This window comes from Eleutherodactylus coqui, chromosome 8 (assembly GCF_035609145.1).
Source record: "Eleutherodactylus coqui strain aEleCoq1 chromosome 8, aEleCoq1.hap1, whole genome shotgun sequence".
NCBI lineage: Eukaryota > Metazoa > Chordata > Amphibia > Anura > Eleutherodactylidae > Eleutherodactylus > Eleutherodactylus coqui.
Window position 1 is genome coordinate 208,515,495 of NC_089844.1, and position 22,259 is coordinate 208,537,753.

The window sequence follows — 22,259 nt, forward strand, 5'->3', positions numbered from 1 at the left end:
GCTGTCTGAGGCCAAGTTGCTTGGCGGGGCGAAACTCTCCCATGGTTGGGCACTCCAATTTCTTCCTGTGTAATACCATCTTTGTGCACTTACAGCATAGGCTAGGCCAAGGAACGCAAAGACTGCCTCTTCCAGTGTTGAGCTATCTATGTTGCGACACATGGGTTTCTTGTTGCTATGTAACTCAGGGCACCTTGGGTCACAAAGGTGGAGGCTTGGAACCGAGCCTGACCCTGGGCCCGCTAACGTGCTTCCCACACAGACTATAGCGGGTCCTGGTCATGGTGTCTTGGCCTTGTAATGCCACCTCCTCCCGCTTGGGGTCAGGGGATCAGCAATGCACATCATGTGCTTTCTCTAGTGTTACTACAGTTATCGGAGAAACTTGTTTGGGCCAAATGAGATGAGCGTAACTGCATTAACGTTACAGGAGCCTGCCTATACTTCAGCTGCAGAAATGTTACAGGGGTCTGCCAATACTGCTGCTACATAAATGTTTCTGGGGTCTGTGTATACTTCTGCAACTAAAATGTTACTGTGGTCTGTCTATACTGTTACTACTGAAATGTTACTAATACTGGGCTATGCCTATACTGCTGAAACTGAAATGTTACTGGGGTCTGACTATACTGTAACTCAGGATAAAAGGCAGCCGTGTGTCCCGCAGGCAGTGCTTGTGCTTGGTTGGAGGTAGTGTGGTGCTTAGCTAAAGTGCGCCTTGCTAATGAGGGTTTGTCCGGAGTTTGTCCGGAGCTACACAATGCTACAACATCAGCATCGAGGGGCATTTTCTGCTCAGCCATCGTGGTAACTTCCCGGAAAACCTTGGTGCCCTCAGCCATGAGCAAGGTGGAGGATCCCACCAAGATGTGAAGGTCATGGAGGCAGGGTATCAGGGTAGACAGGGTGCATATATCAGGGCCGACTATTATTGGGGCATCAGACCAGATTGCCAAAGATTGAACAACACTCCGTGACAAGATATCAGCCTAAAGGTTGCCCTTTACCGCTACTACTTGCACACAATGTGACACAAGAACACTAGACCCTTTGTACGGACACGGTGACCTTTACATAAACATTACATTCAGAACTCATTTATTGTATTGTTCTCCATTGTATGTCCATGTTGTTCATTGTGAGCAGATTATTGACCCACCGGCCGCACTGTGTACTGCGGCTACTGCCTTTACATGTATGACTGCAGGTAGATACAGTGACCGGAGACTAGTGGGTTAAGGGTTAAATGTACATAGCTAGGCCGGTGTCCCGTGGGAAGTCACGCATGGGGCAGCCCGGACAGGGAGCTGTCTTCCCTGAAGCTTCTTGATGGCACCCGATGGTATTTATTATCCTCTCCTCCCCACGGAGGCCCCTGACACTGCTCTCTTTCTGGGTCGCCTCCTTGGGCGCTAAATAGAAGAGCTGATTAGCGATCTGGAGGGGTATATGGGACCGGGTTGTGGGGGAAGCGGGGGTCTCACAGTACCGATGGTCCTTCAGGGTCTGTGAAAGCTTTCTGGACCAACACGCTCCGCCATAGGAATCCCAGCGGACACTGTACAACATCTGCTGCCCCGGGGATCTACAGTAGAACCCTCCGCGCGGGTTCTGTGAGATGTCACCGACTGTGGCACTGGATCTGGCGCTGAGAGTCCCGCTGTATCACTGCTCCGCTCGGACATCAGTGACTGACAGGCCATCGCCGGCTGCAGGAGAACCGCGGGTAGAAGGCTTTGTTCAGGCGTCATTTCTTGGCGATCTACATCCCGATTAGAGCGTTGTTAGATGCCACCGCTCTTCAGCAGAATCCCAAGTTCCATCTTCACCGTCAACGATTGATGGGAACTACAGAGCCGATGCAATGGCCGTCACGTCCAGCACATGGTATCCCTGGGATGATATAGAACGGGCAGCAGCCCGCGGGAGGAGATGCACCTGCAGAGAAGAAGAATCGCTTCTTCTTGTGGACAACCACACCCATCATGTCCGGGGTATTAAAGGGACGATAACGTGTGGCATTCCCGATCGTCTGAGTGTACAGGGGGGTACTGGGTTTCCTCATCTTACATTGCGCCGCAGTATAGAGAAGTCTGCAGTATATACAGTATACATTCAGCACCCGGCAGCTGGCAGTGAGCGGAGGCGCCGCCTGTGCTACACCTCTGGGCTCTCGGCAGCTCCACGTCGTCCTCGCATTGTGCAATCAGCTTCTGCACGATGGAGATTGTGGAGTAGATCCCGGGGATGGTGACACGTGCCGGGAATAGAGGGAAGGCGCTCCCGCAGCGGTTTTATCTCCCCAGATATGCGGTGATGTGCAGATCGGGAGAACTATGGCGAAGATCTCGTGGCCTCCTCTCCGCTCCTCCCCGGAACCTCCGCCAGCGGCGGCTATAAACGGTTGCATGAGATGTCAGAGAGTGAGGAGTCACGTTGAAAGCGAGCTCTCCTGTCCGGTTCTGACCGGTGACGGACTCTTATCCCGGGCAGGGAAGCACAAGAGGAGAACGGAGCGGAGAGGAGGCCCGGATGGGATAAGGCAGTAGCTGTGCTCAGTGTCAGCCAATAGCAGCTCAGGACGGGCCTGCTCACGAGCCAATCAGAGCGCGGCCGCTGTACATATAAGAGGCGCCACCAGCGCCGCTCTCAGAGTTTCTCTTCCAGGAGAGTTTTACTATTTGATTTCCGCAGCACACAATGGCAGAAACCGCGCCAGCCGCCGCTCCTCCTGCCGCCGAGCCGGCTGCCAAATCCAAGAAGCAGCCGAAGAAATCCGCCGCAGGGGGCGCCAAGAAAAGCAAGAAGTCCTCCGGTCCCGGCGTGTCGGAGCTGATCGTCAGAGCCGTGTCCGCCTCTAAAGAGCGCAGCGGGGTGTCTCTAGCCGCCCTGAAGAAGGCTCTGGCTGCCGGAGGGTACGATGTAGAGAAGAATAACAGCCGCCTGAAGCTGGCCGTCAAGTCTCTGGTCACCAAGGGCAGCCTGCTCCAGGTGAAAGGCAGCGGCGCCTCCGGCTCCTTCAAGCTGAACAAGAAGCAGGAGACTAAGGACAAGCCGGCCAAAAAGAAGCCAGCGTCTGCGGCCAAGCCCAAGAAGCCCGCTGGAGCCAAGAAAGCGGCGAAATCTCCTAAGAAGCCCAAGAAGGCTCCTGCCAAAAGCCCGAAAAAAGCAAAGAAACCTGCAGCGGCCGCCGCCAAGAAAGTGGCCAAGAGCCCGAAAAAAGCCTCAAAGCCGAAGGCCGCCCCAAAGCCCAAGAAGGTGACGAAGAGTCCGGCTAAGAAGGCGGTCAAACCCAAAGCTGCCAAGAGTCCGGCTAAGAAGGCTGTTAAAGCCAAGAAGAGTGCGGCTAAGAAATAAGCTGAAGCCGCCCATGCATCTACCCCACAAAGGCTCTTTTCAGAGCCGCCACCTTCTCACCGCAGAGCTGTATTATCACTGCCTCGAATTCTGTTCTAGATAGCAGCGCCCCCATAGCGGCTACAGGGGACTTCATATCAGTTGGGAGTCTAGGGAGCGAGGGGGAGGCTGTAGAGGGGGAGTAATACGAGACATTGTCGCCGCATCATCCCCGTTCCTGTTGGGCACTGTGACCTATACAACGCGTGTATGGATGCCGGGCTGAGTGTGAAGAGGGAGGGGACTCGCTGACCTAATGCATTTCCCATAAAAATAGCGCAGCTTCTAATGGGGGAGACTGCCGTGCAGCGTGGAGTGTGTGTTTCTGCGGACATATCAATGCAGGGAAGCAGCTGAGAACATGATTTCACAGACACCCGTACGTATCATGCAGTGGCCTGATAGGGTGAGGTGGGGCCAGCCTCTGCCGAACGCTGATTGGTCGCGGGCATCAAGCGTTTTGGCGGGCTAGTGGTTTGTTTGAAAAAGCCAATGAGATGTAGGGGGCGTTGTTTCTAAGAGCCAATAGGGAAGAGCAAGTAGGGTATAAAGGCTCTGCTCTTTCTACGGCTCCCATCATATCACATCTGTGTACATCTCTACAGTAGAGCTATGGCCAGAACCAAGCAGACCGCTCGTAAATCCACCGGAGGGAAAGCTCCCCGCAAGCAGCTGGCTACGAAGGCCGCCAGGAAGAGCGCTCCTGCCACCGGCGGAGTGAAGAAGCCTCACCGCTACCGTCCAGGTACAGTGGCTCTCCGTGAAATCCGTCGCTACCAGAAGTCCACCGAGCTGCTGATTCGTAAGCTTCCTTTTCAGCGCCTGGTGAGAGAGATCGCCCAGGACTTCAAGACTGACCTGCGCTTCCAGAGCTCAGCGGTCATGGCCCTGCAGGAGGCCAGCGAGGCTTACCTGGTAGGACTGTTCGAGGACACCAATCTGTGCGCCATCCACGCCAAGCGGGTCACCATCATGCCCAAAGACATCCAGCTGGCCCGCAGGATTCGCGGAGAGAGGGCTTAGATCTGCTCTGGGCACCGCATGGAACACAAAGGCTCTTTTCAGAGCCACCAAATCCTCCTCAAACGAGCTGCATCCTGTCCTCCGCTGTCATTTTCCCAACTCGGGTTCACAGCCAGCCTGTGCGCCGCCGTGTACCCTGGCGCCGCCTCTCCCCAATAATGTTCTGTCGTCAGCAGGAGGTGGTCTGTTAACCCCTTCAGTGACCTAGTCAGTTCCTCAATTAATGCCATTCTCTCATCTTTCAAATGTAGTAGAAAGAGATTTGAATCCCCGGCAGACAGTTATGAACGTGGTTGATCAAACGTGTCCGTATGAGGCATCTATCTGTGCCTGTGGGCCGGGAAGGGATTAGTGTTGAGGATGTATTTATGTGGATATTATCTCATTGTACGAAGAAGAAAGACAGCGATACACAAAACTATACTAATTAATACGGCATAATGGGATTGGGAACCGGCCGGGAAACTGTTAAGAATTGTAAGAATACGCGGTAAATTCAAAATTCCAAACGGTTCTGTGTTAAACCAATCAGCAAAGAGAGGGGAGCGGCCAACATGTAATTGCCCCAATAGGAACGCCTAAACTTGCGTCATTTGTTACTGATTTCAATCTGGTCCGCACGTCGCGTAGATAAGTGAGGACGCTTGAGCTGGTTGGCAATTGTTTTCTGCTTACATCGTGGAAGATGTCTGGTCGCGGCAAGGGAGGGAAAGGTCTTGGGAAGGGCGGTGCCAAGCGGCACAGGAAGGTGCTCCGTGATAACATCCAGGGCATCACCAAGCCTGCCATCCGCCGTCTAGCTCGCAGGGGAGGCGTCAAGCGTATCTCCGGCCTCATCTATGAAGAGACTCGCGGCGTCCTGAAAGTCTTCCTGGAGAACGTGATCCGCGACGCCGTCACCTACACCGAGCACGCCAAGAGGAAGACCGTCACCGCTATGGACGTGGTGTACGCGCTCAAGCGCCAGGGCCGCACTCTCTACGGCTTCGGAGGTTAATAATTCTGCTCTTTCTCCATAACACAAAGGCTCTTCTGAGAGCCGCCCACCTCTTCCAAGGAAAGGCTGTAATACAACTTCTTGTGGTGTCGCTGCTGCCTGATTGCCCATCTGTTCTGATACGTGTAACCCGCCCTATAGCAGATGCCTGCCATCACCCCTTATGCGTTGGCATTGTTAGTGGCTCAAACTCATTTAACCCTTTGAATCACACTTTTGGGTGCCCACCTTTATGCCCATTGTTGTTCTTTGCGTATGCTATAGTCAGCCGTGTTCCCCTCATGACGCCTTCCCGCAAGGTCTTTGTATCATTAAAAGTAAATAAATGCCTAGATGCGCACATACATACTTTAGTTATTGCGAGTAACAGAGAGATTTAAGCGTTCTATTAAAAATACCCCCCGCCATGGTGACTCCCCTAATGCCAGCGAATCTTCTCTTCTACCAGGAAGCAGGCTGCGGCGCACTGATTGCATGTCCCCTTTTACTAAAGGATACAGACTGCCAGCTAATCCGTGTCATGCTACCATATTGGAGGCATCCGGCACGGCCGTCCACTCATATAGAAGTGCTGCGATTGCACGAAGCTCTCCTAGGGACCCGCACAGCCATCATTTTACATAGAATTGCCGTCATAGCAGCCAGCTCTCCCAGAGTGCTGCACTGATTTCCCATTGCGGGACTCTGGGGGACCTGGGTGATCTAGCCGGAGCACTAAATTAATCTAGGGAAGAGGTTGGTTCTGCACGTCTCTGAGAAATACAGTCTGCGCCTCTTTGTGAGGGGATGCCCGCTGTCACCGGTCCCCGCTGTTCTCCACGCCAGACTGCCATCTCCGCTCACCTGCGGACGCTGCCACGATGGTCTCTGCTTCCGTGCACCCTGCTGCCGCGGCCACTCTGGTTCCCGGTACTCTTCTGTTCCACATGCGGCCTCTGCCACTCTGGTCAATGCTCCCAGTCCTCGTGCGGCGGCTTTATCCGGGGCACTGCCACTCTGGTTCTCCTCTTGGTCCCCCTCCCCTTTCCTAGCACCCCCAGTGCTTCAAGCCTCTTATTTTCAGGCATCCCCGATTGCCTCCGCTACCCACTACAATGTACTACAGCCCCCAGCATGTCGTCTGCCTACTACCCCTTTCCCTTTGTGCACCCCACTGCTTTAGGGCGCAGACCCGCATATCCCCTGTAGTCTTCTGCCTTCCGAGCACTCCAGTACAGCTGCTACTTGTGGTCGGCATCCCCCTCCGACGTCGACCGCCTCGTGTAGCCACCACGCCGACCTCAGCCCACAGCATAATCCAGTCATGGGCGCACTGTGCTCCGGGTACCTCGGTGGCAAAAACGCTGCCGCTTCTCTAATGGCTAATTGTCCGCAGCTGCATCACCGAATCCACGTAGCGCCCACCTCTATGGAGGCGTCCGCATAGCGCGGCTTCGGTCACCGCACGTATCCCTAATCTGCAGCGCAATCAGCATCGCGACCCCCGACAGAGATACAGTTGTGTAGCGCTGCAGGGAAGATCTCCTCAAATCCAGTACATAGACAGAGAACTCCGGTACACAGAGACAAAGACGAGTTGTTCAACGCAGGGGACTAAGTAACCGAGCCGATGTATACACAACCTTTGTTACAGAGGAGCAAACGATGATGCTCCCTACACAACCGGGAGGTGACAGCTCTGCTGTAGACGGGGTGGGGGGCTCTTAGAAGAGCCTTTGGGGTGATCGTGCACGGCGGGCCACGGAACAATTACTTGGCGCTGGTGTACTTGGTGACGGCCTTGGTGCCTTCGGACACGGCGTGCTTGGCCAGCTCTCCAGGCAGAAGCAGGCGCACAGCGGTCTGAATCTCCCGGGAGGTGATGGTGGAGCGCTTGTTGTAGTGAGCCAGGCGGGAGGCTTCCCCTGCGATTCGCTCGAAGATGTCGTTGACGAACGAGTTCATGATGCCCATGGCCTTGGAGGAGATGCCGGTGTCGGGGTGGACCTGCTTCAGCACCTTGTACACGTAGATGGCATAGCTCTCCTTCCTGGTCTTCCTACGCTTCTTGCCGTCCTTTTTCTGAGTCTTGGTCACGGCTTTCTTGGAGCCCTTCTTGGGCGCTGGAGCAGACTTGGCGGGATCAGGCATGATAACATAGAGATACTTTCCTCACTACAGAGAACAGTGTTCCTGCACCTCCCAGCGCTGCGGTATTTATAGCGGGGCCATGCAAATGAGTACCGCCGTCTGCTTGCTGTTCTATTGGAGCAGCAAAACATGTGACCCCTGTGAGCGTCATTAGCCACGCCCGGTGCCGCTCATTGGTTCTTCCTCAAGTCTGGCCTCTATTGGGGGGATTGAAATCTACCCAATTGGAGGAGAGGAGGGCGGAGCAGCAGGTTATAAAAATCAACAGAACTGCGCCTTCTCGTTATCACAACTTCCGAAGTGGTTTTTTTTTTCCTAGTTCTGCTTTCCTGTGCTAGAAGATGTCTGGACGCGGCAAACAAGGAGGCAAAGTCCGTGCTAAGGCCAAGACTCGCTCATCCCGGGCAGGGCTGCAGTTCCCTGTCGGCCGTGTGCACAGGCTTCTCCGCAAGGGCAACTACGCTGAGAGGGTGGGCGCCGGCGCTCCGGTCTATATGGCAGCAGTGCTAGAATATCTGACCGCTGAGATTCTGGAATTGGCTGGCAATGCCGCCCGGGACAACAAGAAGACCCGCATCATCCCCCGTCACCTTCAGCTGGCTGTGCGCAACGACGAGGAGCTGAACAAGCTGCTCGGTGGGGTGACCATCGCCCAGGGAGGCGTCCTACCCAACATCCAGGCCGTGCTGCTGCCCAAGAAGACCGAGAGCAGCAAGACGAGCAAGAGCAAGTGATCGCGCCGATCCTCCATGGAACCAAAGGCTCTTCTAAGAGCCACCCACATGCTCCTTACAACAGAGCTGCGCCGCTTCTATGCTGTGATACTCGGTGGCCGGTACGCCGGCTGCACCTGGAAACTATAACTGTATAGGACTTTGCACAAGGAGGCAGAGATTGGGGCGGATGCCAATTTGGCCATCCCTGTCACCGGCAGAAGCGCACAATCGTCCTGCTCTAGGTGACCTCATGTCCAGAGGACGGGCGGCTGTAGGACTCGCTCACCAGTCCGTGCGATAACGGGTTAACAGAGTCTTCTGTTAGGTCACGTATATACAAGAATCAGAACGCTTCAGTTGTGTTTCGGATAGAACACCCAGCTTTCTCAGGGTCCTGCGTGGGCCGTATGCTTACAAAGCGTTGCAGCCGCATCATCCAGCCCTCTCAGAGCTCTGCACGGTCGCCCCCTTAGAAGTGCGCTCATCATGTCACTCCACAGCCATGCCCTTTTTATGGAGGTGGAGCTATATCACCCAGATTTCCCAGAGCCCTGCACGGCTCAGGCTGGTTTTGGATTATAGTAAACCTACAGGGATTAGACGTCCTCTTGCGTTACTGGTGGAGCAGGTAGAGGATTCCACCGCCCGTCGTAGGTCTGGGATTAGGGGGTGTATCTGAGGGTTCTTTACCTCCAGCCCCGAGCGCCTCTATATCAGACGGCCTGGTCACTGATTACACGTGTTACATGGATGGATGGAGGACAGGAAGAGCGGGAGACGCGATCAACTGAGCGGGAAGTTCAAAATCTCCGGGGATCAGCCAATGAGCAGGAAGAATCTGACTATAGCCCCGCCCATAGGCGGCACTAAAACCACCCGACCTCCAACGGCAGGTCTGTTAACCCTTCACCGCACTCATTAATTCAGGCCCAGCTCCTCGCGTATTATAAACATAACCTGCCTGCCCTAAATAGGTTAAGGGGTTTAAAAGCGTGCCGTGACCGCAGCCTGAAGCGCACCCTGACGGGGAGGCTGCTACACCCCGGCTGTATCATGTCAGAGCGCATAGACCATCACCGCTGCTGACGACCCCACAAGGAGTTGGATTAAAGCCTTTCCTTGGAAGAGGTGGGCGGCTCTGAGAAGAGCCTTTGTGTTATGGAGAAAGAGCAGAATTATTAACCTCCGAAGCCGTAGAGAGTGCGGCCCTGGCGCTTGAGCGCGTACACCACGTCCATAGCGGTGACGGTCTTCCGCTTGGCGTGCTCGGTGTAGGTGACGGCGTCGCGGATCACATTCTCCAGGAAGACTTTCAGGACGCCGCGAGTCTCTTCATAGATGAGGCCGGAGATACGCTTGACGCCTCCCCTGCGAGCTAGACGGCGGATGGCAGGCTTGGTGATGCCCTGGATGTTATCACGGAGCACCTTCCTGTGCCGCTTGGCGCCGCCCTTCCCAAGACCTTTCCCTCCTTTACCGCGACCAGACATCTTCTACGTTGTAAGCAGAAAGCGATAGCTGCTCAGCGCAGAGCCCTACTCTATATAGACAGTGAGCGGACCAGAGAGGGAACTACTGATCAGGGCCGTCATTGCGGGGCGTTTCTTTTAGTTGTCTAGCGTGAAGGCCCATCCCCTCTCTCTGCTGATTGGCTGAATACAAGAGCCCTTGCCATCTTGTGCAGCCGATTGGCCTGTCAGCTCCTGAAGCAGTGGGAGAGAAGACGGAGGAGGGGTGACGGAGACAAGGGCCAGGCAGCAGAGAGCCGCTGGAGCGTGAATCCCTCCTGTAAAGCGAGCAGTGCAGCTGCTGCCACAAACACGTGGGGGCGAGGATAGAGCGCGCAGGGAGGCTTCGGTGAAGGGGAGTACTAGAGCTCTGCTGCATCAGCGCTCCCCTGCCGGAGCAGAGAGACACTCAGGAGCCACAACAGACAGCTGTGGGCGGCAGGAACATCAGGGCACCGTGTATAACAAGGAGGCCCCATAACCTGTGACAGTCCCCGGCACAGGGCATACAGTGGCATTTCTACTGCCACCCCAAGAAGCGCCAGGATTACTCCTCCTCTGCTGTGGCCACCATGCTGTGCAACACTCTGCAGATTCTCAAGACCCGGAGTCCCTCATTACAGTCATCAATGAAGTGCAAACCGAACGACTTCCCTGTGTGACTGCTGCCAGACACTGCTGTATACTCCTTATGTCTTAGGGGCCTTTACATGTCTACTTAAGGAGCTTTAAGCAATTTGCAAAATCCCCTACAAAGGCAGGAAACACAGAAGTGGTTCTGCTATGGGACCCACTAGACAGAACTCTCCCAGTGATACACTAAAGATGTTTGCGAGGGGGAAACCCCCCGACCCGGAGCCTACGACATCATCTGCATCAGGAGACGTGGCCTCTGCACCAACCGCCTGTTTGAGTTCGCTTGCTGGGTTGCTTCAGACTTTGCAATGCCTGTCCGATCGGCTCTTATCAGCGATGCAGACAGCTACTGCTGCCCCTACGGGTAAAATCCACGAGATCCGAATGGATGTGAGCCTGTTGAGACAAGCCACCCAGAATCTAAGAGACCGACCGGGTCACTAGTACAGAGGACAGGATCTCTGTGCTGGATGATACCGTATCCCCGACGGCAGCTACTGTGCGAGAGCTTACGCCAAAAGCAGAAATCTGGAAACAAAAGGCGGGCGGCTTGGAAAATGGTTCACGGCGGTATAATCTGTGTTGTGGGCCTGCCAGAACGCACTGAGGGGCAGAGACCGCAGGGGATCATGGAACAGTGACTACCTGAATGCTTCCCTGTCACACAGGTCTTTGTGGTGGAGCGCGCACACCGAGTACCCATGAAACCACCTATACCAGGCGGGCGCTCCTGCTAGACCCCTGTTGGCAAAGCTGCTCAACTCCTGGGATAGAGAGGTGATCCTACAAGCTGCAGAACAGGAGGCCCTCTTAGATGCAACAATGCTGCAAAATCCATCTTCCCGGACTTCTCGGCAGATCTACAAAAGCAGAGAGCACCCTTCTTTGGGATCAAAAGGCAACTCTGAGATCTCCAGCTGCCATACTCCATGGCATATCCTGTGCGACTGCGAGTGGTGGATGGTGACCACACACGTTTCTTCTCCTCTCCGTCTAAGGCTGAGGAATGGCTGTCTAACAGGCATCAACCAGAGTGACTGAAATGTACACTTATCTAAGGAAAAGACTCGGGTATACTAATAGATCATAGACTGAACATGAGTCAACAATGTGATGCAGCAGCCAAAAAGGCAAACACAATTCTGGGATGTATTAAGAAAAGCATAGAGTCTAGATCACGTGAGGTCATTATCCCCTCTACTCTTCCTTAGTCAGACCTCATCTGGAATACTGGGTCCAGTTCTGGGCACCCCACTTTTAAAAAAAAAAAAGCCACCGACAAACTGCAGCAAGTTCAGAGAAGAGCTAACAAGATGGTGAGCGGTCTGCAAATCATGTCCTATGAGGAACGGTTAAAGGATCAGGGAATGTTTAGCAGAAGAGAAGGCTGAGAGGAGACTTAATAGTGGTCTACAAGTATCTGAAGGGCTGTCACAGTGCAGAGGGATCAGCCCTATTGTCATCTGTACAAGGAAAGACTAGAAGCAATGGGATGAAACTGAGAGGGAGGAGACACAGATAAGATATTAGACAGTGAGGGGGATCCATGAGTGGAACAGGCTGCCACGGGAGGTGGGCGAGTAATCCTTCAATGGAAGTCTTCAGAGGCCGGACAGACATCTATGCGGGATGTTTTAGTGATCCTGCACTGAGCGGGGGGTTGGATCCGATGACCCTGGGGGTCCTTCTAACTCTACCATTCTTTGAATCTATAACTACCTTCTTCTTTCAGGCAGAGAGCCCATTATCTGCTGAGTGGGCCCACTTCCAAATTACCCTGCTTCGCCTCAGAGGCTCTATGCTTAGAATATTTAATTTGCATTCAACTTCAGGTTAGCAGGCCCAGGATATATATGTGCATGTAAATGATAGGAGCCTGGAGGCATAGAGATAAAAGCTTTCCTCTATGTATTCAGTATGTGCCCATTATAACAAGAAAAATACAAACGTCTCAGGACGTACCGCCTAGGATCGAGCGGTATGGATGAGAGACTGCTTTCTTCATGCAGAAAAGAGGACACAGCAAGAAGTATAAGACGGGAGCTAACATAACCTGCTGCATAGGTGAGATCATTACCATTGCCAGGATATATATGGTTGCCCATGGATCGCCGTGTTCCTGACTGCTGCGGGTGTGACACCCCAATGGTTCACAAGCACTACGCTCAGCACCGGCGCAGGGTGATGTTCACAACTACTCTAGTAGATAGATATGCACCAAAGAGCAGTGTGCACCACAACTGAAATGCATAACCCTGATGAAAAGCCTGTGCGACACCAGGGTACCACACTCAGCAGGGCGACAGGGAACGCATGCGCTGTAGGAACGAGCCGCACACCATGCTATGCTGAATGGTAACACCGCTCCAGGGAGGATGAAGCCTGGCCCTAACCTAGTAAGGGAGGTGAAGGGGCCCCGCCTTAAAGAAGAGCAGTAGCCTCGATAGACACGGCCCCACGCTCTTCCTCCTGGGCCCTGTCTGTCCCTGAAAGGACCCCTGGAGAGATGAACCGAACAGCAAAGCAACACAGAAATGAAAAACAGAAATGCAACTGAAAAGGAACCCACAGCTACTCCTCTGCAAGTAGAAATACACCCAGCACAGAAGAGCTCCAAACTCCAGGGACTCCACTATGGAACAGAATAAGCAGCACTGAGCAAAGGGAGGTGTGAGAATATATAGCCACTATGCACATAGGAACTGGCAGAGTGAATGGAAAACCACACAACATCACCCTACTCCCAGGCATGAATAATCTAGCATGCATCAAAGACAGGCAGCACCAGCAGTCTCTGCACATGGTGCATTAACCCCTGTCCTCCATAACAAGGCAACAGGTCTTGACCTGCGTCCAGACCACCATGCCACAACAGCGTCAAGGTACAATAGTACCCTTCACTCCTAACCGTTGAAGAGGATGGACTCCAACTACACCTCAATCACCCGCATTTATAGAAGGCAGACATCTTGTGACGGTACATGTATTGGTACTTTTGCAGACATATCCCAGCCACTTTCAGACATTAGCCCCTTACATGCTGCAGCTGTGCAATGCATACAACAGAGTACTAGACCCTTAGCACGGCGCATCCACATAAAATACATGACATGCATGACTACCCGGGCACTACCCCCCCCCCCCCCCCCCCCTTCCCCTCAATAAGAAAGGGTCTTATTAAAATGATTGTCCTTCCCCAGTAGCTATACTGGCTACAACAAGCAGACATCTTTCAATAAAGGCCCATTTAGCTAGCTGAAAGACAATGATGAGCCTTATCCATGCTGCATTCTCAGCGGGATACCGCTGATACTATTGTTTTAGCTGGTATCCCGCTTGGGGAACACAGCCGGAATATGAAGAAGACAAGCGCTCCAGCTGTGTTCTGCATACCCCGCTAGGAGCGCTTAGCGGGATATCAGCTGAGCGCTCCGAGAAGACAGCAGCTCTATGGAGAAGATAGCGGTCCCGCTTGTCTTCTGCATACAGCGTGAGCCTTCATTTACACGCTTATGCAAAGCGAACGCTCAAAACTGTCCCATGAACTGCCGTGTGCGTGGATTTTGAGTGATAATCGTTGTGTCTAAATGGGCCTTTAGAATTGACTTCATTAAACACTGGGAGATACTTAAAAGTGATATTTGCCTAATAGATACTGTTAGCGCAATTTTCGCTATTTCGATATACTGTGCGTTTCCAAATTAAGATAATATGTGCAGGCCTGGAGAGCCTTTCAAAGACCACACGGCTACATCATGTGCCCCCGAAGAAAACTCTCACTTTATTAAGCGCGTGTAAAACTTAAATAAGTTTAACACAGGAAATGAAGTAATTTAGGAATACAGTTACAGTATTTAGCGAGCCGATTGGTCATTCTCAGAGGGAGGTATTTGTGAGGTAGCTTGTGATGTCATCCATCTGGGAGGAACTTCAGTGAGCACGCTCAGTTCATTCTTGAATTTAGCTTCATGAGAGAAACATCCTGTTTCTCCTCTCTGTTTGTCAAGGACAAAGACATTCCTATGCCATGTGCTTTCAATTGGACCCCCCCACCATCTGAAGTAGCCCGTTTCTTTGATCAAAGGTTCAGAATCAACAACTCAATTCCCTAGACAATGCTGATGGTATCACAGGATTAACAAGACTCAACAGATTCATGGCCATACAATGTATATGGACAGAGCTCAAACAAACCTATACAGATGGAATTGTAGTAAAAGCAGGTAGCATTGTTCTGTATAAGTAAGACCAATATACATGTTAGACCTCTATCTTATACAAAGAACTAACAAGTCACATACACATTTCAAATGTTACATCAAAGCTTCCTACACCAAACAGGTTTGAAGTCCACATGAATGTTCATAGCTATTCGTATGTAAAATACAGAATGGAGAATAAAGGAAAATACAAAGTGGAGGATGAAGGACAAAATGGAGGGCCACAAATAGCCAATTATATTTGCACCACAATCCACCCTTTGGCTATTTGTAGCCATCATATCACTATTTCATAATGTGATCAAGAAACATAAAATAAACATACAATTTAGGGCTGGAATATGCACTTTGACATATCATGGTTTGATCTTCAAGTTCTATTAATGAACAATTAGCAGCTTCCAAATGTTTTCTTCAAATGTTCCATATTTTATATTCGTTTAACACGTCAAATATTAAAACATGCATATATATATATATATATATATATATATATATATCAGACAATAATATCATGGAACTTTTCATTCCGCTCACAATTCCCTCCTTTGTTGTGCGTATTTTAATTCTCCTGGATAGTTTTTCCTTCCTATTTGTGTTCTCGGGCCTTTCCCTACCGCCTACAGGGGACCCTAGCTGTCACCTCTGCCATGGGAAATGCCTCCTGCCTTATCCCTCCCTACTGCTGGGTGATATCCAGGATAAGGAAAATACCACACAACACGTTACAGTTTCCCAACGGTATTCTAGGTAGATGGCTCCTGAAAGATTGATCTTTTTCACATTTTCTGCATAAGCCCCCTTGTTCATAGTTTAGATGACATACAACATGTTGAATGTGACTGGCTTTCCAAGTGTGATTTCAGGTTATATTGTTTGTTACAGGTTAACATTGGTCTGATTACACAATATGGCTGAAACATTGGTACACTTACTGCTACCTTATTGCATCTGTTGACATTTTTCCGATCTTTGACACATTACCAGGGGCGTAACTATAGAGGATACAGAGGATGTGGTTGCACCCGGGCCCAGGAGCCTTTTGGGGGCCCTTAAGGCCTCTCTTCTTCATATAGGGAACCCAGTACTATGAGTAAAGCGTTATAGTTCAGGGTCCCGGAGCTTCAAGTTACTCCTCTACACATTACATATGAAACAATATAACCCTCTTCATAGGATGTACGTCTTCTGTTACCCTTATGAGGAAGAAGAGAAACGACAGCCCAATGACCGCAAGGGTCCTACATATAACAAAGGATTATGGGCCACATTTGTCTCCTTCCTTGATAATCTTTATTCAATGTCTGACATGAACCCAAATTAGCTTTTCTTGAAGTTTCACTGAGACCGTAGTGGTTAACAGTACTTGAAAGGATTCTTTGCATTTTGATCTGGAAACATGGAGAATACACATTTATGAGTGACAGATGATATAACTCCTGATGTTAGGCACTCACTTGGGAGGTGAGGCCCTCCTTTTTGGCCTGTAATAAGAATAGGCCTATTACAGCATCATTACCAAACAAAACCTTCATAGGGACTCAACTTAGTCTTATATTTAGGCGTGGTTCTAACCAAGTAGATGACTTATAAAATGTTTACCTTTATTATTACTTCTGGTGTACCCAAATATTCAAAATTACTTTCCTAAAACATATTCTTAGGTCATATTTTTGGCGTGTTAAAAATGATTTTTATTTATTTATTTATTTTTTTTTTATTTCTCAAGCCACACCTCCAAATAACATGAAAAGAGGTCTATGCAAACCAACAACTCCAAACACCTACCTGTGGTAGCTGTATGCTATCATCCTGCAGTTACTGATACAGATAGTCTGGCTCGCACCGAGAAGGTACCTTGACCAATTGGCCTGGGTTGTAACGGGCGCATATCATGCATCCCTGTACAAACCCTATTGCAGCAGTGTTGAACCCTGGGGTAAGCCAAGCAGAAGACACCATACCACACATTACCTCCTTGGATGGATGGGTTAGCTCAGGGATCAGGTGTGACATCATGGAGTACAGCGTGCATGGGAGGCACAGGCATTTACCTTTCTGTCAGACCCCAGTAGCATTCCGCTCGCTTTTCCACTCCTCCTTTTTCTTCTTTTGAGGCCTGTTCCTGTAATTCAAGCAACAGAGAAATATCTACACCTGTTTCAGGTGCAAGCAGGTTACCAGCCGTTACCTCATTCAATGGAAGTCAGGCTGCTGCGGTACCTGCTCTCTGGTTCCTTTCAGCCTCAGTTGTTGTCTCTGTGGCATAAGCCTGGACTTGATGATAAGTCACCTGTGCGGAAAGAGCTAAAAACTTGTAGAACAAAGACACTGCTTCTGCATTCTGGATTGGCTTACGCGAGGACCCCATGAAACTTCCACTGTGCCACATAGATGTGAAATCGTGTACGATTCCCAATGTGTACCTTAAGTCGGTGCAGACACAAACTGTCTTACCTGCAGCCAGCTTACATATTTCAGTGAGCGCCATCACCTCTATTTCCTGAGTAACTGAGTGTCTCATGAGGAAAAGAGTGGTTTTTGTATAATTACCTCTTTCTGTCGGTTACCATTGCATAGCCTGTTTTACTTGTCCATTTCACCGATAGTTGGAACCTTCTATGGGTAAAACTCAAGATTTACATTAATCATGGCAGTTTCAACATTATTGTTAGGACCCCTAGTTTCTCTTTCTTCTGCATTAATCTTCCAACAATCATGTGCTTGCTATTTAATGTCATGGTCTGCGCCTGTTGCCCCTTCCTCTCAACCTTCTAAAATCAGTAAAAGATATGAAATGGCATTTGGAATTCTACCCCACTTCATTGCGATATGTGAGGGTGCTAGCAGGGCAGTCTCATACATAGATAGTCTGGAAGCTGAAAGATGCTTAGTTTGCACTCTATACAGTATTTTATGACCCCTTGAGGAAGCATGATATTAAGGGGCCCCACACCATCTCTGGTACCTGTACGAAAACATACTGCAAACAGGAGAGGAAATATTGTTATTACAATCTGCAACCATAACAACTGCACCAATGATGGTTAATTACTGGTTTGCTAAGGGACTGGTATCCCTGATACCCTTTGGGATAAACTCAATTACTGGCATCAAAAATGTACTTATTTTTCAAATGTAACTATTTTCATGTAAAATACTGTTGTTAATTGAAAATGAGATTCATTATAGAATAGAACTTTTGTTATTAATTTGACTAAAGTACTTAGGTGTCTCAAGTACACAATTATCTCATTTTAGTATCTTAATTCAATGATATTCCAAATAAAATACAACTCAATATTTTTAAATTCTCCACATACTCCAAGAACCTATATGTGTATATATATATATATATATATATATATATATATATATATATATATATATATATATATATATATATATATATATATATATATATATATATATATATATAAATATATATATATATATATATATATATATATATATATATATATATATATATATATATATATATATATATATATATGTATATATATATATATATATATATATATATATATATATATATATATGTATATATATATATATATATATATATATATATATATATATATATATATATATATATATATATATATATATACACACTGTGGCAATCCTTGACTATTATCTCACACAACTACCCTCAGAAATAAATTAGATGCCCCTCCTTTGGTCACCTACATTTGTTCAAGTGAAAGACTTAACATGGAGTCTAAGAGTCACCTTCCCTCTATACATTACCACAATATACATATATATACCAACATCCACTTAAATGGAGACACACTTCTCTCCTAGGCTGGTCTGTGTGGAGGGTGGAGCAAGACTCTTCCTATTGTTCTTACTTCCCATCTCCTTACATCACCTAGCTCCACCCCCTGTGGTCTGGCTCAGTGTTTGGTCTTTCTTTCCTCATTTAGTTTCTAGCCACCGGACAGTATACACCATATAACACAATCTAACTCTCATACGGGCCCTTCATTTATACCCACAAATTTACACACACTGGGGTTTTCACTCATACACAGACTGATAAGTATCTCATGTGAAGTAGAAACTGGGATTGTATTTACTGTACATAGGACTTCCCATATTGAACAAAGTACATATATAAGAAAAACTCTTATGTACCGCGGTTTTTACATATTTTGTTCAGAATAGGCTATCCAATGACAAACACAATACAACTTATGCCCATTTCCACCCACATACTTATATCCACCACTCCAGATAGCAACCATTATCACCGTTCATTGTTAAACCTTCTACCTTTCCTTAACTCATTGACTTGCTTTTTCCTTCACCCATTTTTGTGTGTCCAGTTATGTTTACAAACATCATCTCATTGAATTTGCTTGCGAGTCATACTTCGATTTTTCCCACACCTCACGACACAGGTCTGGCTTATCTTATTAATAAGCACTTACAATTTCACCCCTGCCCATCTTGTCGTAATAGGAAAAATCCTTAATTAATTGAGATTCTCTACTCCCGCACCTCATGGCACAGATCTGTATTTTTGGCACCACATTGTGGAACCTCAACAGCCTGCTTGGCCTGCCATAATCGGAGGAGACTTCTCTGGCGCGCCCACATCTACCATCAGACAGGCCTCTCTGCTGTCTGGTACCAATTACTCCAAGTCCAAATTCCCTTGAGTTGAGGTATGCCAACATGGCAAATACAAGCATTCCATGTGCACCCCTCCTCCCACATAACAAAGGGAGACCTCTTCAGCCACATGTTGCACAATGGAAACTCTCTGACCGCATGGACACTCTCAGCAACTTTACTCACTACTATAACCTTCAGCTAAAATTACTTATATCAACTTTTCTTTTTGCTTTCTTTTAACAAGTTATACTTCACATTCTTTGTTCCTTATTAACCTGCACAGTCTGCTCACACCATTCACTTCTACAGAGACAATACAAACCCCATAGCTCACACCTTCTTACACTCAGGACATTACTTCACAGAGAACATAAAAACCACGCAGTATATCTACTTGATAGTTCTTTTGATACAGACTTATAATATTTCAACTCACCCCGCCTGGGGCGGATCATAGCAGAGAGGGAGAGATGGGACAGGTACAAGAATAACTTATTACCTTGTTTGAGCTCATTATCTGTCCGTCTCTGCTTCGAAGTCCCCTTGTGTCCGGATAACGATGAAATATCTTCATATCTCTGTATCTTCATTATCCCAGCGGTGCCTCCAAATTTGTTAGCGCAATTTTCGCTATTTCGATATACTGTGTGTTTCCAAATTAAGATAATATGTGCAGGCCTGGAGAGCCTTTCAAAGACCACACGGCTACATCATGTGCCCCCGAAGAAAACTCTCACTTTATTAAGCGCGTGTAAAACTTAAATAAGTTTAACACAGGAAATGAAGTAATTTAGGAATACAGTTACAGTATTTAGCGAGCCGATTGGTCATTCTCAGAGGGAGGTATTTGTGAGGTAGCTTGTGATGTCATCCATCTGGGAGGAACTTCAGTGAGCACGCTCAGTTAATTCTTGAATTTAGCTTCATGAGAGAAACATCCTGTTTCTCCTCTCTGTTTGTCAAGGACAAAGACATTCCTATGCCATGTGCTTTCAATTGGACCCCCCCCCCCACCATCTGAAGTAGCCAGTTTCTTTGATCAAAGGTTCAGAATCAACAACTCAATTCCCTAGACAATGCTGATGGTATCACAGGATTAACAAGACTCAACAGATTCATGGCCATACAATGTATATGGACAGAGCTCAAACAAACCTATACAGATGGAATTGTAGTAAAAGCAGGTAGCATTGTTCTGTATAAGTAAGACCAATATACATGTTAGACCTCTATCTTATACAAAGAACTAACAAGTCACATACACATTTCACAGTTACATCAAAGCTTCCTACACCAAACAGGTTTGAAGTCCACATGAATGTTCATAGCTATTTGTATGTAAAATACAGAATGGAGAATAAAAGAAAATACAAAATGGAGGATGAAGGACAAAATGGAGGGCCACAAATAGCCAATTATATTTGCACCACAATCCACCCTTTGGCTATTTGTAGCCATCATATCACTATTTCATAATGTGATCAAGAAACATAAAATAAACATACAATTTAGGGCTGGAATATGCATTTTGACATATGGTTTGATCTTCAAGTTCTATTAATGAACAATTAGCAGCTTCCAAATGTTTTCTTCAAATGTTCCATATTTTATATTCGTTTAACACGTCAAATATTAAAACATGCATATATATATATATATATATATATATATATATATATATATATATATATATATATATATATATATATCTATCAGACAATAATATCATGGAACTTTTCATTCCGCTCACAATACCATAACCCCCAGGCCCAATATAGTATTCTGTAGGGACACCTCAAAAAAATAGGGGCAATTTATCTACCCCACCGGCAGGATCCTATAAGTGCCAGCATGGAAGATGCACACGCTGCAACAATATAGCACACCACATGCAGCAAGCTGAGATATGACCGGGCACATTTACGACAATACAATACTGTTTAATCTGTAACCCGTCCGAAGTGGAGACTGACTTCAGATGGCCACCAAGCTCCAGTATTCATCATTCTATACTGCCCGTGTCATACCAGATTGATGACATCATAATGCACAGTCAACTGCCAGACAGGCGGGCTCATTAGCATGCAATGTGTTTGTATGTCTGTCTGTCTATCTTTGGATATACTATGTAATCAATATAAATGATAGAATTCACATTGATATAATTAAGGTAATAACTAGAGATGAGCGAGCACACTCGTCCGAGCATTATGGGACTGGAGACGAACACCACGCGATACTCGAGTCAATTCCATTTACTTCCTTGCATGTTTAGTGCCATTTTCTAGCCAACAGACATGCGGAGAAGGCATTACCACCTCCTGCTGTGACATGCCAGCCCTATCCCACACCCCAGCAGTGAGTGGCTGGCGAGATCAGGTGACCGCCGAGTACCTAAAGCGGCCCCGCCCGCGGCTCGCCTCAGACACACGCTGGGAGAGTATAGCGACAGTGCTGCTGCTGATATAGGGTTAGCGTAGGATCCTGTCTTCAAGAACCCCAACTGTCCTTCTTAGGGCCACATCTGACCGTGTGCATTACTGTTGTGGCTGGCTGGGAGCAGTAGTGAAGTACTTCAGCTCAGCCGCTGTGCAGAGCGTCTCACAATACCCTTTCCTTGGTGGGGTTGAGATTGCTGCAGTTACCAGCAGTCTCCCCTGGCTTTAGAGTCTTCTCCCACTCCACACAGCCTCTATTATCTACAAGTCTCTGCGAGCAGTAAATTACCCCTAGGTATCAGCACAAGACAGCGGGTAAATGTTTTCAAGTCACAGCATAGAGCCTCCGCTATCTACAAGTCTCTGTATGTGGTGAATTAAGGCCCAGTTGTCAGCGCTGTACAGTTGGGTAATTTATTTGGCCCTGCTCTATTCGTAATCCGCCATGATGAGGAGTAGGGGTAAGGGTCGAGGACGCGGAGGTCCAAGTGAGGGTGTGGGCACAGGCCGAGTTCCTGGTCCAGGTGAATTGCAGCCGGCTGCTGCGGGAT

The 22,259-nt window shown here is 48.4% G+C and overlaps 4 protein-coding genes across 4 annotated transcripts; 3 read left to right on the forward strand and 1 right to left on the reverse strand.

Moving 5' to 3' along the window:
• Window positions 1-2,685: 2,685 nt before the first annotated feature.
• LOC136577825 (histone H1B-like) lies at window positions 2,686-3,357 on the forward strand. The gene has a single exon (XM_066577747.1). The coding sequence runs from the start codon at window positions 2,701-2,703 to the stop codon at window positions 3,355-3,357; it is 657 nt and encodes a 218-aa protein (XP_066433844.1). The 5' UTR covers window positions 2,686-2,700.
• A 651-nt stretch (window positions 3,358-4,008) lies between these two features.
• On the forward strand, window positions 4,009-4,419 carry LOC136578115 (histone H3). The gene has a single exon (XM_066578018.1). It carries the CDS (start codon window positions 4,009-4,011, stop codon window positions 4,417-4,419), a length of 411 nt encoding a protein of 136 aa, XP_066434115.1.
• A 2,746-nt stretch (window positions 4,420-7,165) lies between these two features.
• LOC136577826 (histone H2B 1.1) lies at window positions 7,166-7,556 on the reverse strand. The gene has a single exon (XM_066577748.1). The coding sequence runs from the start codon at window positions 7,544-7,546 to the stop codon at window positions 7,166-7,168; it is 381 nt and encodes a 126-aa protein (XP_066433845.1). The 5' UTR covers window positions 7,547-7,556.
• A 331-nt stretch (window positions 7,557-7,887) lies between these two features.
• On the forward strand, window positions 7,888-8,280 carry LOC136577827 (histone H2A type 1-like). Its single transcript, XM_066577749.1, has one exon. It carries the CDS (start codon window positions 7,888-7,890, stop codon window positions 8,278-8,280), a length of 393 nt encoding a protein of 130 aa, XP_066433846.1.
• The last annotated feature ends 13,979 nt before the right edge of the window (window positions 8,281-22,259 follow it).